The 15,175-nt window shown below is 41.2% G+C and overlaps 1 protein-coding gene across 5 annotated transcripts in view; it reads right to left on the reverse strand.

Annotated features, from left to right (window-relative positions):
- Window positions 1-8,708, reverse strand: part of HELZ (helicase with zinc finger) — a 90,216-nt gene extending 81,508 nt beyond the window's left edge. For 3 of the 5 annotated variants that reach the window (XM_086762167.1, XM_086762166.1, XM_086762165.1), the window contains exon 1: window positions 8,537-8,708. Coding sequence is in view for 1 of the 5 variants with exons in the window: in XM_086762168.1 (XP_086618294.1) it covers window positions 8,537-8,543 (7 nt within the window). In the remaining 4 variants the exon portion in view is untranslated. The remainder of the gene's footprint in view (window positions 1-8,536) is intronic. The other 2 variants (XM_086762168.1, XM_086762169.1) reach the window with 1 other exon arrangement.
- Between the last annotated feature and the right edge of the window lie 6,467 nt (window positions 8,709-15,175).

Consider the following 15,175-nt stretch of genomic DNA (forward strand, 5'->3'; position numbering starts at 1 on the left):
AAGAGGAACTGGCTATTGGGAGTACAGAAGGGTGATTTTCTGTGCTCTCATTCTTGTCCAAAATCAGACCAGGCAGGAACGCAGAAGCCCTAGCCTTCAAACTGCACAGAAATCCCATTTAGCTCAGGCTGACGTATATGCACTGCAGGGATGATCTTTTAGATTTGTACTAAATGCTAATTTGACCAACGCTCAGCAGATTATTCGCAGGGTTGATAACAAGTATATCCCTGGCAGAAACACCATACTATACCACATCTCAACTTTTTAAAAGCAGCACTAGAGGACATAAGATTTTTTTTTCCCTATTTTATTGTGATCATAATATATTTTTTTGCCCACTTTTGAGAAAAGACTGAATTGTGTTTGCAGAACCCCTCACTCGTCCATCACCAAAAAAGTCAGCCTGGGATAGACACCTACCATGGGAAATTTCAACCCAAATAACTGAAATTTGGCAAGTAATAACCAACTGAAACGAGGAGTATGTCACAGTAAGAATCAAGCAACATAATAATAGGTGGTGTCTCTGCCCCACCTAAAGTTCTTTTGGCTCCTTCATAGAAAATCTTCACGTAAACAGTCTTTCATAATAACTAGTTAACAGCTGCAGTTTGTATTTCATATACCTATATGTTCTTACTGCTTTTTGAGAGTAGAGTTTCTCACACTTATCCAAGATGTAGGCATTTTAATTGAAATATTGTCCCATGGTTACCATTTTATCCCCATAACAACATCACCAATTACTTACTTTTAAAAAATGCATTAGAAAAATAATTTAATCTTTGCTTCTCTTAATGAAATTTGCCAGAGAAAAACAAAGGGAAAAATCAGCACTACACGACCAGCCACCTCTCTGTGCAGCAGCACCAACTTACAAGTCTCAAACACACTTTGCAGAAGAATACAGCATTCATATTCTAAAAGCTGGTTTAAACATCACAATCCACAACTTTTAAAACTATAACCCACTTGTGGCAGAGCCTCTCATTTAAACACTTGAATTACTGAACATGGCCTTGTTCCCAAGTGTCTCTGCACATTTCAGATTATAATGTTTAGTAACAATTTTGACCAAAAAAAGTGAACACCATTAATCTTAAGGACATACATAGTCATGCAATTGCCAATATTCTTCTCCACTGAGTCATAAGATAATGCCAAAAGTCCTTTTTGAGAAATGTCTGCTGTATGATATATAGGTACATCTGTCTATATGCAACTAAACATCTGTCACCTAATTTTCAAAATGCCAAGCAAGTACAAAACTGTGGAATGCAAAGGGGAGTCAAAGAAGATTCCCAAGCATCATTTGAACACAAAACACATACCAAGATATTTACAAATGTATTGCAGAATTTTAATGCAACACATGTCACAAAGTTTTCCATTACACTCTTTCAACTTGCCACTCATACAGCACTGTCTTCAGAAAGTACTTGACCACAGTTCATTTGCCAGAGTTCACTGATTTAATCAGTCTTGGAGACAGAATCAAAATCAGCAGATCCTAACTTTCAGTCTTGTATTCAACTTGCAGCTTCCTCTAATATGGCTGTATTTGTATTTCAGCATTGAAAGTATTTTTGAAATTAGGAAACCATTTCTCACAGCATATCCCCTTTTGTAAAACCCCGTGCGAACTCCAAAGCTCAGTGATTCAATCCAAGTTTTGTCTGCTTACAGAGATCAGTGATCCTGAAACAGCCCTTCCTCAAATGTCAAACTTTCGTTTTCACACAAGAACTTTCTCTACTCTTGCCATGTCCCAGTATTGCAAAGCAGCACATCCCTATGACCAGGACATCTGTGTGAAAAACACAGCTTTGATCACCAGTGCAAATGCAGATGCTACAGGTATACATCACAGTTTTACAGTTGGACAAAGAAAAATAAAAAAGCCCTAAGTTAATTTGCTATTTGAGCTACACAATATGAAACACACTTTTAATCCATTCAAGAGGCAAAAGAATGTAAAAATCTTCATGCCGAATATGTTTTAGTGCACAGTTCGCAAATCGAACACAGAAATAAGCCACAGTTGTGACACAAAACAGGAAAATTTTCTTTGGATATACCCCAGTCTTCATTGCAGCATTAAAATGAACTTAAATTTATTGTAGTAGTGAATAATACTGTGACTGAGTTTTTTGTTACACATTTATACAGTGCTTAGCACAAAAGGGTCCTACCATAACAGATTTAGTAACACAATCATGCCACCCACAGATACTCCAAACACATCTTTCCCAAAATCATACCTATTATGTAACTGTGTATGATATTTTCGTGTGCTGTTTTGAAAGTTCAAAGCAACAGCTAAACTCCACCACTAAAAATTGCTATCTTTATTATAAATAATCTTTTAAATTCATTTTTACATGACTGTGCTGCAAATAGTTTGGCATAATATAGCTAAGCCTGGTTTGGGGAGTTGTCTTCTAACTCTGTATTTCAATTGCATTAACTATACCACTTTTATAACATCCCTGTTTCCTCTCCTCAAATGTACAAACATGATACTATCAACAGGTTCCATTTTTACACCTCTCCTGAGAATAGAATACAGATTCCTAAGCTCTCCTCACACAGCAAACCCTATGGGAAACACCATTACTTCTACCCAAAACATCACAAGTTTCCCAGTGACATTCACCCTACTCATTCTTTTTGAAATGAACATTAGAGATTCAGTCACGTATTTTAAACCCCACTCAAAGAACAGACATCAGCAGGAATGAGTAACGATCCTACTGTGGTTAACGGCATAATTCTGACAAAACTTGGGAAGAAGAAAAGCGGTGTGTAGCCTAGCCAAATAAATATAAACAAAACTACAGCCAAGTAATATCAGGCAGTTCAAACGACAAAGCAAATGTCCTGCACCATTCCAAACATGTGAGTGTCTTAAGATATGGTCAGAGTGCAGTTACCTCAAAACCATTAGCACAAACAACTCTAATCAAAAACATCGCTTCAATAAAATACCCACAGCACTCAGCTACGTTAGGGCAAATTCAGAAGCATGCTAAAAAACCATCGCCCTTAACGACCTCCCTGTGTAGACAATAAGAAAAGCCCAACAAATTCTGGCTCCTGAGATGGCAGAGGAGCAGATGCAAGGCCGATATCGTGGCTGGTCAACGGTATTTGGGAATACCAGCCAGCTGATGGGGAATTTAGTTGAGAGCTGCAAAGAAACATTACTTGGGAACAGGAGCACACTGCCTGTCCCCGTCCCTCCCAAAATTAGCTCAGGATAAAATGCAATTTTCACTTACAAAAATACTGATTATCTTACATTAAGTGAGAAGGTATATAAGGAAGAAGCATTATTTTATATGCTGCCAACACCACTATGCTTTTCATTTGTGGCATTCTCCACTTATTTTGTCCACAAAGATTTGCTACTTTCTTGGTTTGCTGAACCGCTAAATATTTTCCAGCAAATTAAACACTCATGCCACGTTACTAACAACCAAGATTCTCAGAAACAGCTCTTGTTGTGTTACGTATTTCCCTTTTTCCATGGTGTCTGAAGAGGTTTGAAAGATCTTCTAAGTATATTTAAGCAGTGTAATTTTTAGTGTCTTGATAAATATAGTATTTTTGCTATATATAACTATGAAAAAAAACCCCTGTGAAATTCACAGACTGTAAGATCATTTCTAAATAACATTTACGCTACTATAAAACCAGCTCAGATGAACCCACGCTGCTCACATTTCTACCCTTCCCTTCCTGTAACTCCAACATTCAAAATTTCATACCTAACACAATTCTATTCCTTTTCTTCCCATGTTTAACCACTGCAACTCTGAGAATTGTTATCCTTCCTACTGCTTACAAACAGAGAAGAGATCACGAAATGTATTTCCCCAGACATACAAAACAAAGATTAAAAACATCTACCTCAGTCAAATCATTCTTCATGCAAGTGGTACTTCCTGAGACCAGCAGAAACAAATCACACAACAGTTTACTGTAACATCTCCAAAACATCTCTTTACATAAAAATCACTTACAAAAACTCTTGCTACCGACTCAGCAGCACTGTGTATCTAGCATTTCTTGGAAAAGCTGTATAGTTCAGTTGTCAATTCTAAATTACCTTCTTGCTAAAGTACGAGCCTCCTAACATCTGACAAAGACTCCATGCCGCTTGGAAAACTTGACAGTTTGTACTCATTCAGAAGTAGGATGAGGCCATAGTAACCACGCAAACTTTTAAGCCATTAAATGGAACCTCTCAGTGTAGCAAAAACTACACTTAAGAAGGAAAAATATTGAAATCTATGATTTCTTATCCGGCTTTCCTGTAATAAGTCTGCAATTTGGTATTTTGGAGGATTCCAAGAAAAGACTGGGTAAATAACCAGTGCATTTCTATTAAATTTATGACAATTAATTTGCATATAAAATTAGAGAAATACTTGGATATTATGTTATAGCCACATTAAGTATCCTTTAACTTCAACTAGCAGTGCAATGGAAATGCAACAGAAAAACAAATTCTCACCCATGGGTAATTACAATCTCCCTGCTTAAATTCCTAAGCATTTCTTTTCCTACAGTAATATTCATTTCTCTGTGTTTCTCAGACATGAGTGATTGCTTCTGGTTGAAGCCTCATGTTGTAAACATTTGTGTGAAGAAAAGATGAAAGCTCAGTAAACAAGACTGTTTTTGAATAAGGAACTTGAGTTACATATCAATACCACCATAATAAAATCACCAGAGGCTGGTCTGTTTCTGTAGAGCGGTCTGACCTTGCAAATTGCAAATTTCACTATCTATAAAGTTTAGTTATTTTCCTCCTTCCTTCACCAAAACAAATACTAGGAGAAAACAAGTGTTTACTTTACAGTCAAAATCTCCAGAAGACCAAGCATTCCTTTTTTTTATTCCATACCAATGCTGTGTGCAAACTTTGGGAAAAGTAGTCTCTTTTTAAATATTCTCTCTCTTTTCGTCCTTGCTGAAAAAAGAATGACAATCACAGAGGTGATCCAAAGGGAGCAAGAAATCAAATATACAAAGAACAATGTCTTTAAATATATGTCATTGATATACATAAACACAAGGGCTGACTACTGCCAAAGGCCACAGAAGAAATAGCAAGACAAACAAGAACAAAAAAAAGGGAAGGTCTTGTTTGTTCTGATAATCTAACCCATAATACTTCCATTTAAAGGGGAAAAATACATATGCCATGTAGTGATAATGGGATCTTGCCTTAGCACCTCAACAAAAGAAGTGAGAAATGATTAAACAGCTATGACAGGTGAGCAGGAGGGAAGACAGGGCATACAAAATTTGCCATTTTCTCCCTCATGATGAGCCACTAGCAACCTTGCACAAAGAGGAACACTGGGGATCTGCTCCCAGGAAGGAGTCTTTAACAATGCTAGGAAAAAGGTAAGGGCAGGATTCATGTTTACCGGGATTCCCGGCCTACTGATCCCCCAAGCAGGAGGAATGCCAACTACTCCATCCCTAAGGTAGAGCAAAATGACACCATCCGTCATTGTCCAAGTCAGCTCCCATGGCCTTCCCTAGTTATTCAGGCTGTACACAGGATTTAAATGATTACAAATATTTTTCTAATTTAGATTTTACTCCTGCTACCAGACCTATCTAGGCACCACTGACCTCAAGAGGGAAGGCCAGTGAGATGGAAGGTTCAAGGGCTTTCAACTAATAATCTGAATTGCTCCAACAATTGCTTCTGCCATTACCAAAATGAAAACACCTACAATAAAGCATGGTAGCAAATGTGAGATGGCAGTCAACAACAAATAAAAAGAGAAAAACACACTGAAAGCCAGAAAGAATATTCAGCTGTAATCGGAAAGGGGATTTTTAGTAACAAAAATAATTGCCAAGGTTGGAGAAAATATTTCATAAGACTACTGAATTAACAGAGTTGGAAAGCATTAGTAACAATATTGCCTAGCTCTTACACAGTGTCTTTCATCCACAGGCGTCAAGACTCTTTACAAGTTGTTAAGATTCACTATTCCTATTTTAAATTCCTTCAAAAGGAAGAATAAACAGGTGAAGTGATTTGCATCAGGCTGTCCTTTCAAGCACTAGGCCTGTACCCTATCCACTTGGAAATATTACCTCTTCAAACCTTCTAGACACTGTTGCTTACATTTTTCGAGATGGGAATTTCTCCATGAATCAAACCTTCCAGCAGAAGTTCTCTCCAAACTACAGCCCTTCTCCTGCGACCAGATCTACTAATACCGACCCCAAAGCCCACAGGCAACTTCCCTGAAATCAATGAGATTTCACAAAGGGAAAGGATCCTCCATTTCAGATGAAGAAGCAGAACTGGGACAAACTACAGATTGAAGTGCTGCTTCCACATCTCCCTTTAATTTGTAGTCTGCTAGGGAGAGACAAAAAATACCCCAAAAAACCCAGGAAAACAAAAAACCTCCCCACTCCCCCCAGTCAGCTATTACAACCTTTCAAGTCCTAAAGCCATGGCTTTAAGAGGCCTCTTCCACGAAAAAAAAAAAGTTTATCTGACTACTTATAAAAGCAGTGGCCATACAAATTAAAGGAGGGGAAATACACCCTCTGCATGTATTATAAGTCAAAAAAATTCACGGAGGTGAGGAGTAATAATAGAAACGTGATTTCAATTAAGAAAAAAAAGCAATTTCTGCTTTCATAAAAAAATACAAAGAGAACTCAATTTTATCAGTAACAACACATAAAATGCTCCTTGACTTGCCAATTAACTGTTCTGCTAATTAAAGTTCAACAAAAAAAGCTTAACTCAGCTTTTGCCACTCACACTTTCTGCACTGTAAAAGCTAAGCCTACCCAAGTCTGATCCATCTAAGAGGGAATCCCTCAGTCTGCATCCCGAGGAGGGGGAGGGAACGTCGATCATTTGTACACTCTGCCCAAGTTTCAACCACATGTTCAAAATCAGCTCCTCACTACAGAGGACCAGTAGCCCCAGACTGTCCCATCAAACAAGCTTTGCCAATTAAAAAAAAAAAAAAAAAGTTAAAAAAGTTTTCATTCACAATCTGCTATGACTCAAAAGTATTGAAACAACTGAATTTAAAACACGTTATTTTAAAACCTCCCTGTTCTACCAATCAGGCTTGGAAAACAATGCGAACTTGCCAAGTATCACTTCACTTCATTTGGGTTTGGTTTTTTTTTCATTTTTACAAAGGAGTGTGCCTTTTCTTAAAATAAAGGGGGGGGGAATACTTTACCCTTTGCCTTGTTTCAGTTAAACTATTTTTTAAGGAGAACATTAGAAGACCCAAACAACTCAAACCATCCTAACAAGACTAGCCATGAGGCACCCAATCTGTCAATGGGGATACTAATTTTAGGACATTTTTGTGTCTTACAACTGAATTATTTTATTTCTTCAATAAAAAGTGAAATATACTATGTTGTTTTAAAACTTCATCTCAAGCTTGCTGTACCCCTGATAATGCAAAAATCCTACTACCTTGCTACCCCTAACTCATTTTGTCATTACTTGGAAAGCAACTTTGCAACTATTTTCCTGCAGTTCTTAATTTCCATCAATGATATGTTTAATTATGCTATTATAATCAAACAACAACAGTTTGACTAACAACACACTGAAGCCAAACAACTTCACTCATTTGGAAATTAACAAAAGTATGTGACCCACCCCAGAAGGGGTAACATGTCCTTCCACTACTTGGGAATTTGCCCTAAAAATATAAATATGTATGGTCTCTGTTGGGAGAACTGTATCACAACCTGCAGTACAAACTCTGCTATTTTCAGTTTCACAGCAGTTGCATGGTTCAAAAGGTGATCTCAGGGTCTGTGTTAGACCTCCCAACTTCTAGCCACCGGGCCCTGACAAAGCCTTCCTGCAGAAAACAAAAATATGAGCTTATCTGCCAAGCTTTCGTTGCTCCGAGGGTTGATTTTACAACAGCTGTTAAATTCTTTCAATTTATTTTTCCATCCTTCAACAAGCCCTACCTAAACCATTTTTTCACTCCTGTTTTATTATTGTTATTTCCTGGCTGTCGCTGGCCGGTCCCTCCCGCCCCACCCGGTACAAAAACAAAGCTGACTCCCACCCCTCTGCATCCCCCCCGCTCCTCCCTCAGGGAGCACCCCCGGAGCCAGGGGAAGCCGGGGTTGTGGAAGGCATCTCCGCCTCTCCAGGCTGGCCCTTCTGCTTGACCCCGCCGCGCCGGGCGCTGGGCCGCGCCGCCCCGACCGCCGGCGGCTGCGGGTTCCCGGGAGAGCGCGGCAGCCCCCGGGGCTCCGGCCCGGCCCGCCCGTAAACAGCCCCCGAGCGGCTGCCGCTGCAGGCCCCTCCGCAGACACAGGGCCCTCTCCAGCCGGCACCGCTCAGCCTCCGGCCCGGCCGGCAGCCCCCGCTCGGCCGCTCAGCCGGTTGCGGGGCACCCAGGGTACCCCGAGGCCTCCTCGAAGCCCCCCTCCAGCCGGGCCCGGCCGCCCTCGGCCCCCGCGGGGGGCGAATGGGGAAGTCCTGACTTACCTGTCATTACTTTCTACGCCATCTTGGATCCACTTGTCAACGTCCCCACAAAGCATTGTGGGAAAGCCCTCCCCCGCCCTCCTCCCGGCCCGGCGGCCAGCGGGGGAAGGCGGAGGGCGGCGGGGGCTGCGGAGGGGACCGGGACCGGGACCGGGACCGGGACCGGGACGTGCGGCCCCGGCTGGCGGCGAGCAAGCCTCGGGCTCCGGCCCCCAGCTCTCCCCTCACGCCGCTGCGTGAGGGGGCACTGCCGCGCCGCTTGGGCTGGAAATCGGCGACCTCGGGGGATTTTTCCCGTTTGTTTTTTGGGGTTTTTTCCTCTTTTTTTTCGCCCGCCCTTTCCCTGGGAGTCGTGTCAGTGCCTCTACGCGCACGCTGGCGCGGCCGCTCCGCCGTGAGGCAGGGGTGAGGTGCGCACACGCGTAGCGAGGGTCCCGCGTGGTAAACGGCAAGACGAAGTCCGCCTGTGCTAAAAATGTTTGTTTTTTTTTTTTTTTCTCGCGGTTACCCTGCTGTTGTGGGTTGTTGTTTTTGTTTTGTTTTGTTTTGTTTTGTTTTTAAAGTTACTGCCCTTAAACTTGCAGAAACCTGGGTCCGGGTGCGAAGGCTGCAGGCAGGTGATAGAACAGCTCACGCTGTACATCGTGTTTTAAAAACCCTGCTTTAAAAATCTGCTTTTGCTGAAGGAGTGTTGGTAACGCGTTTCTGCTGCGCAGGAATCCCAGAAACTGCTTTGCATAACAGTTTTATTTTCACGGAGTAATCTTTCCTGTTAGCTGTGTTTTCAAAATGTTTGGCCATCGGTCCTCAATACCTGCGCTGTTTTGCAAACCGGCTTTTTCAAGGTGTTACTGGCTCAGCTGCCATGGGTGGGTGCCCCTCGCTGCGCAGGGGCCATCGTGCTTTAGGGCAAAGTGGACGAGAAATTGGGGGAAAGCAGCTTACTTCAGGATATTCATAAAGTTTTATCAACAAAACAGGATTGCAGTGTTTTTAAAAAAGCTTTTCCTTCTACTTTAATTAAAATAATTATGAGATCCACATCATTTTAGTATTGGATTTTCCTAAATACATTTATATTTAAATGTACATTTAACGCCTCCTGAGTCTTTGAAGAGTAACCACCAGCCAAGCCTCTGATGCACTGCCACTGCAAGAAGATACTTGTGCCCAAGAATATTTTCAATATTCATCAGCAATGCATTTATAAAGAGAGCTCCTTGCAAAAATGTAAATGCAGAAGGAAATAAATTTAAAGAAATCCTTTGCATTTGCAGCCTCAGACTTAAATCAGTCCACTTTTTAATTCAACTTCATAGAGCTGGGAGTATAGTTAACTGTTTCAGTGCTATACCGGAGGCCTTGCCAGAGGGGAGCGTGGTTGGTCCCAGCCTCCCAGGAGCCATTTCAGGAGGACAAACACTCCCACGGAGCCTGCCCTACGCCATCTCTGCTGGTCCCTGGCCTTGGGCGCCGTCCCCAGTGAGCCTAAAAAGCATGCTGTGACTCTTCAGTGTTTTCCATGGGCACTGGGCAAGGGATGGGGCAGTTATGGTGAATCAGATAAAGGTGAATCCATGTTTAGGATTTAACTTTGTATCTTGTTCAGTCCAGGTTGTGAAGTGGAATTGATGTGCTTTTATTTTGGAGGTTGGTTGTGTTTGGTTCCTAGTGAGCTTTTGTATTACTGATAAATTTTTCTTTTACAAGAAGCAAGGAAGGTTTTCTTTACTGTAAATCATAATTAAAAAAAAAAAAAGGCTGTGGAAAATAGAATGAGTTTTATATGTGTGTATATACCTAAAAATAGGCATACATCCTCTGAAGTTCAGTAGGACACAGAAGTTTGCTGGGTTTATTTTTCACATAAGCTGTCATTACCTTTTGAGTCCATTTGTTCTGACAGTATTTCTTTATACCGTGCTAGTTACTCAGTAACATGGGGAAGGGTTTGTTCAATGATAGACACCATTTTTATTGCTATCTGTCTCTGTTGTTTTAAAGTTCCTAGATTGAAAGTACTGAAAGGCAAAGACTGCTATAAAAAGATGGCAACTCTTGACTGTAGAAACAGCCCAGAAAGGAGCTGGGGAAGGACTATGGCAGCAGGGGAATCCCCAGTCTCTGAAAAAGTGCTGTGTATAAAACACAATATGGAGACTGTGGCCTTACACCCACTGCTTTTTATGATCTTGTTACTTAAATTAAAACTCTTAGCCCCCATATGAAGTAGGTTTTACTCTGTTTTGTAGACTGGTTAATTGTATTGCATAAACCCTAAGTGGACATGCCAGAGGCTACAGAGGGAGCCAGCAGCTCTGAGATGGGGTTGGCTGCCAAGCACTATTTTGTTCAAGTACTGCCACTGAGCCTGCAAGGTTGGAATAACTGTATTGTTTCCATGTGGTGCCCCCTCCAAGCTCTTTCATAGTCTTTTTTTTCACCAGATAGAAAGATGAGGACTGTTGGTCCAAAACCAATTTGGGCTCCAAGCACTCACTAACCTTGGAAATTCTGCTCAAAGCGCAAATCATGTAGCAATCAGCCTAAGGGATGAGATCCCAAATCCAAAGAGCCGTAACAGAACCAAACGTAAGTTTCGGAGCCACGTCTATTATAACAGCACGGAAGGTAGAGTATGCCACTAGCAACTGGTTATACACTACATGGGAAGAAAGAGACAACTTGTGGCTTTGACATGTTTCAATACAGTATTAAAGGATAATTTAAGGAAATAGGACAAGGGGTAATGGCTTTAAACGGGCAGAGGGCAGGTTTAGATCAGACACCAGGAAGAAATTCTTCCCAGTGGGGGTGGTGAGGCACTGGAACAGGTTGCCCAGAGAACTATTCTATGATTCTGTGATGATGAAATAAGCTTATAATATTAGCTGCTGCTGTGGAAGGGACTCCATGAGATACATCTCTCTCCCCTTGATGTGTATTACCCCAGTGGAAGCTGCAGTTTTGGCTTCGAACCTCTACAATCAAACACATCATTCACAACTCTACAGGCTGAGTTGACAAGCCAGGTCTTCACTCAGCATTGGGCTAGGCACAGAAACAGATGTGTTAAGTGCTGACTACTGGCTTGCATTTCCAGAGTTGCTCAGACTTCTCAAGTTCCTGGAATCCCGATGTGCTGTGCTCACTAGTGGGATTTCAGTGTAAGAGGAGAGCTCACAGTCCTAGGCTCCTGCTGAGGAATGAGTTTTTGCACTGGTTGCAGACCACTTTTTCTTCTGCTCAAGGAGACCAGGAGCAGCTGCTCACGTAGAGTCTGAGAGCAGAAGAAAAGCAACAATATATGCTGCAAATGTTAAAAATGCTGCCAAAGGCACAATGTGGAAGCATGAGATAGGAACAAAAACAATGAATCTCTGCTCAGCATCACAAGACTTGACAGGACTCAGGTTCTCAGAAGGCTAACAGTGATAGTTATAGGGACTCAGTATAATGCTAAGATTAAAACAAGAAAAACAAAAACCCTCCAACAAATGCAGCAATACAAAATTCAAATATACTTTTACTTTTTTTTTTTTTTTAAGATTTCAAAATCTCTTCAGATCTGAAAATTGCAATTTCCTGCTGGAAGTTTAGAAAGCCCAGCCTCCCAGGGACCATAACTGCAAGAAAACGGTGTACAGAAGGCGCTAATACATCCAGTCTCCCTACCCTTAAATCAGGATTCTGTAAGTCATGACTGTTCACAGGGCTTCTCCCTGTTTTGTGAAGCTAGGAGCCATGCCCAGGTCCTTGGAGAATCTAGGCTCCTTGCCAAAACCCAGGAGTTTGAAAACCTGGGGCCACTCAGGGCTGCTAGGCTCCCTGCCATGAAGCTAAGATCTGAGCAGAGCTCTGAAAGGTGTGGCACAGATTCTGGAAGAGTTGCAAACTCAGAAACACTCACTTGCTTCAGGGCTAATGGAGAGCTGGTAGCCAAAAAGCCCTAGAGTCCTGGCTCACCCATGAGCTGTGCACTTGGAATCACAACTATAGCCTGGTTTCTACATTTTCAAAACAGAACTATTTTAATTATTTCAGACTTACAGTGCTGCTTTTTTCCTTTCTCCTCAGACTTTTGCTTTCACAGGAAATTCAGAAAATCAATTTCCATTCTATGATAAAGTTCACTCCTGTTTCTGGGAACTGGCATTTCTTGAATTCCAGTACAGAAAACTTGATTTTCCATCAGCTCCACTCATGATGTCTAACTTCAGAATACAGGAAAAACCATTACAATTAACATGTAAAAGTAATAAGCACATAATAGAAGACATTCAGCACCAAATTGCCTCCCTGACCCTGCAGCCTGATATCCCAGCAGGCATCTTGAGCAGTTTTAACCTCTGAGAAACAAAACAACAGGAGGCCTTTCTCAATAGAAGCTCCAGACTGATTGCAGTAATAGAAGCAATGTTTTTATTGTCTTAGCACACTGGACCTTTATAAATTTTTTAACTCCCTCAGAAGTAGCAATCATGGGAAACTACAGAAGTGGTTTACCCTCTGCCACAAACAAGTCAGCGGTAGACCTGAGGTTAGATAGCAACAGTAATTCTTAGTCTTACTAAACAAAGCAAACTGTTTCTATGCAGCCATTAATGTCTGATTATTAGGCTGAAGAGTAGCAATTTTTTATTTTCCAGCATGAAAATTCCCCTGGAATTTCTCTGGGGTCCTCTAATGAACAGATGATCTCAGCTTTAATCTTACTTCATAATTATCGAAGGATAACATTTCTTCAACGTGGACTCTTTAAACACATACAATTTCTAGAGCAAGTAATAGTCAAGCTAATTCTTAGTCATTTTCCCTTTGATCTGCAAAATGAGAGTGTTGAGAGGCAAAGAGCAATAAGGGGATGTTGAGGGTACGTTGAGGAGATTGAAACTACAAAGTTCAGATTCATGCGATGGTTTGATCCCACATTGTCAAGATCAAAGACCTTCAATCTCAGTGCACTTCTTTAAGAAGCCAGCATGCCTTTATGTTGACCTTTAAATTGTTCATGGAGGAGTTATATCTGACATATATCTGCATTCTTGAGATGAACTAGCACCAGAAGTTTACAGCTTGTCTTTTTTCCTAGCAACCTTCATGTGGCAACCTTTTCCAGCGACTCAAGATACACTCCTTTCATTTTCACTAATAGTAGTCTGACCAAAAAAAAAAACCAAAAAAAAATCTCCCCACTCACTTGGGCTTACTGTACACCCTACAATTTTGTTTTAAAACTCCTCTTCTAACCTTGTGATGTGTGGGGAGGCAAACCCCAAGGGATTCTTGCTTCTAGTACTACGTACACAACAGGTGTATCTCGCTCTGAGGACAGAGTTAAGTAGGGAGTTTGCCTTGGGCAGTATATTGTCAAACAAAGATGAAGGTGGTGTAAGTGAACTCAGTGAGGACAAAAAAATATTTTGGAAAAAAAAAAAAAAAGGAAAAAGCTTCTCATTGTGGATCTTTGGTATGAATACAGACCATGAAACTGAACCCTCATCATCTTTCTGAACGGAGTTTTAAGGAGATACCTGGCCTGTTGAAAGAGAATAATGTTTCCATGTTCCTTCCAATGCTGACAGCAAAAAGTAGTTGCGAGGGGAGAGAAACCACCTCCTCCCTCCAACAAACTCATGTTCTAAAGGCAAACAAAGGCAGCAGAGAGGGATATAGCTAGGCCAGAGAGGCAGCAGGATGCACAAGAACCCCAGAAAGTAGGGCCAGGGAACCACTGAACGATTCCGCTCTAGGATAAAAAGGAAAAGAGGGTTGGCTGCGGAACCAGGTCCAGTATCTCTCATCTGGCAGATTTATCAGAGAGTCCATAAGCTTAAATGCTTGGGGTTGAAGATTCCAGACCAGATTTGCAAATAGAATAAAAGGTTTATGATACAAAGAACAGGGAGAGGCAACCTCCCACTTCCCCTGAGGGCCTATTGTTCCTCTTTCTGATACCTCTTGCCTCAGTTTCCAGAAGATTGTTTTTTTTCAATTGACAAGGTCAAAAGTGAGGTAAGTTACTTAGTTCATTATCCTAGCAGCAGCCAGTTTTGCTTATGCTACCCTCACAAAGACCAGTACCTCCCATTCTCAGACATGGCTGTGACAACTCGTACAATTTGGATTATAAGACAATTTAGGAAGTTAGATGGTAAGCATTCTATGCATTCTAAACAGTCTGCTCCTCTTTCTCCCTTTCCTCACAGATAGTTCAGCTGTTTTTCTATTGCTTAAATACAGTGAGCTAGATTAGTATGGCTCGATAGTTACTTGCCTCCAAAATCACATTCCCCAGTTTCCCTTAAGCTATGTCCAAAGTCTACATTTCAAATGCAAATCACTGCTTCAAAGCTTCCATCTTCTCCTGTCCCTTCAGACTTTCCTCACTCAAAATCACTGTCTAAAGTTTCCTGACTTACCGTGTATTCATATGATAATTACCTGCGCTAAGAGTGTTAGTTTGATTGAAGTTCAGTGTGCTTTTAAAGAGATAGGATTTATATACATCTCAAGACATCATTTGCAATTACAGTCTCCACCTAATTAATTACAAACGGAATAGTTATTAATTATTAAAAACCAGAGGAAATACAATAAAATTCCATTGATTCTTGCTATACTATTCGTGCTACTAAT

This window comes from Chlamydotis macqueenii, chromosome 18 (genome assembly GCF_036417535.1).
Source record: "Chlamydotis macqueenii isolate bChlMac1 chromosome 18, bChlMac1.mat, whole genome shotgun sequence".
NCBI lineage: Eukaryota > Metazoa > Chordata > Aves > Otidiformes > Otididae > Chlamydotis > Chlamydotis macqueenii.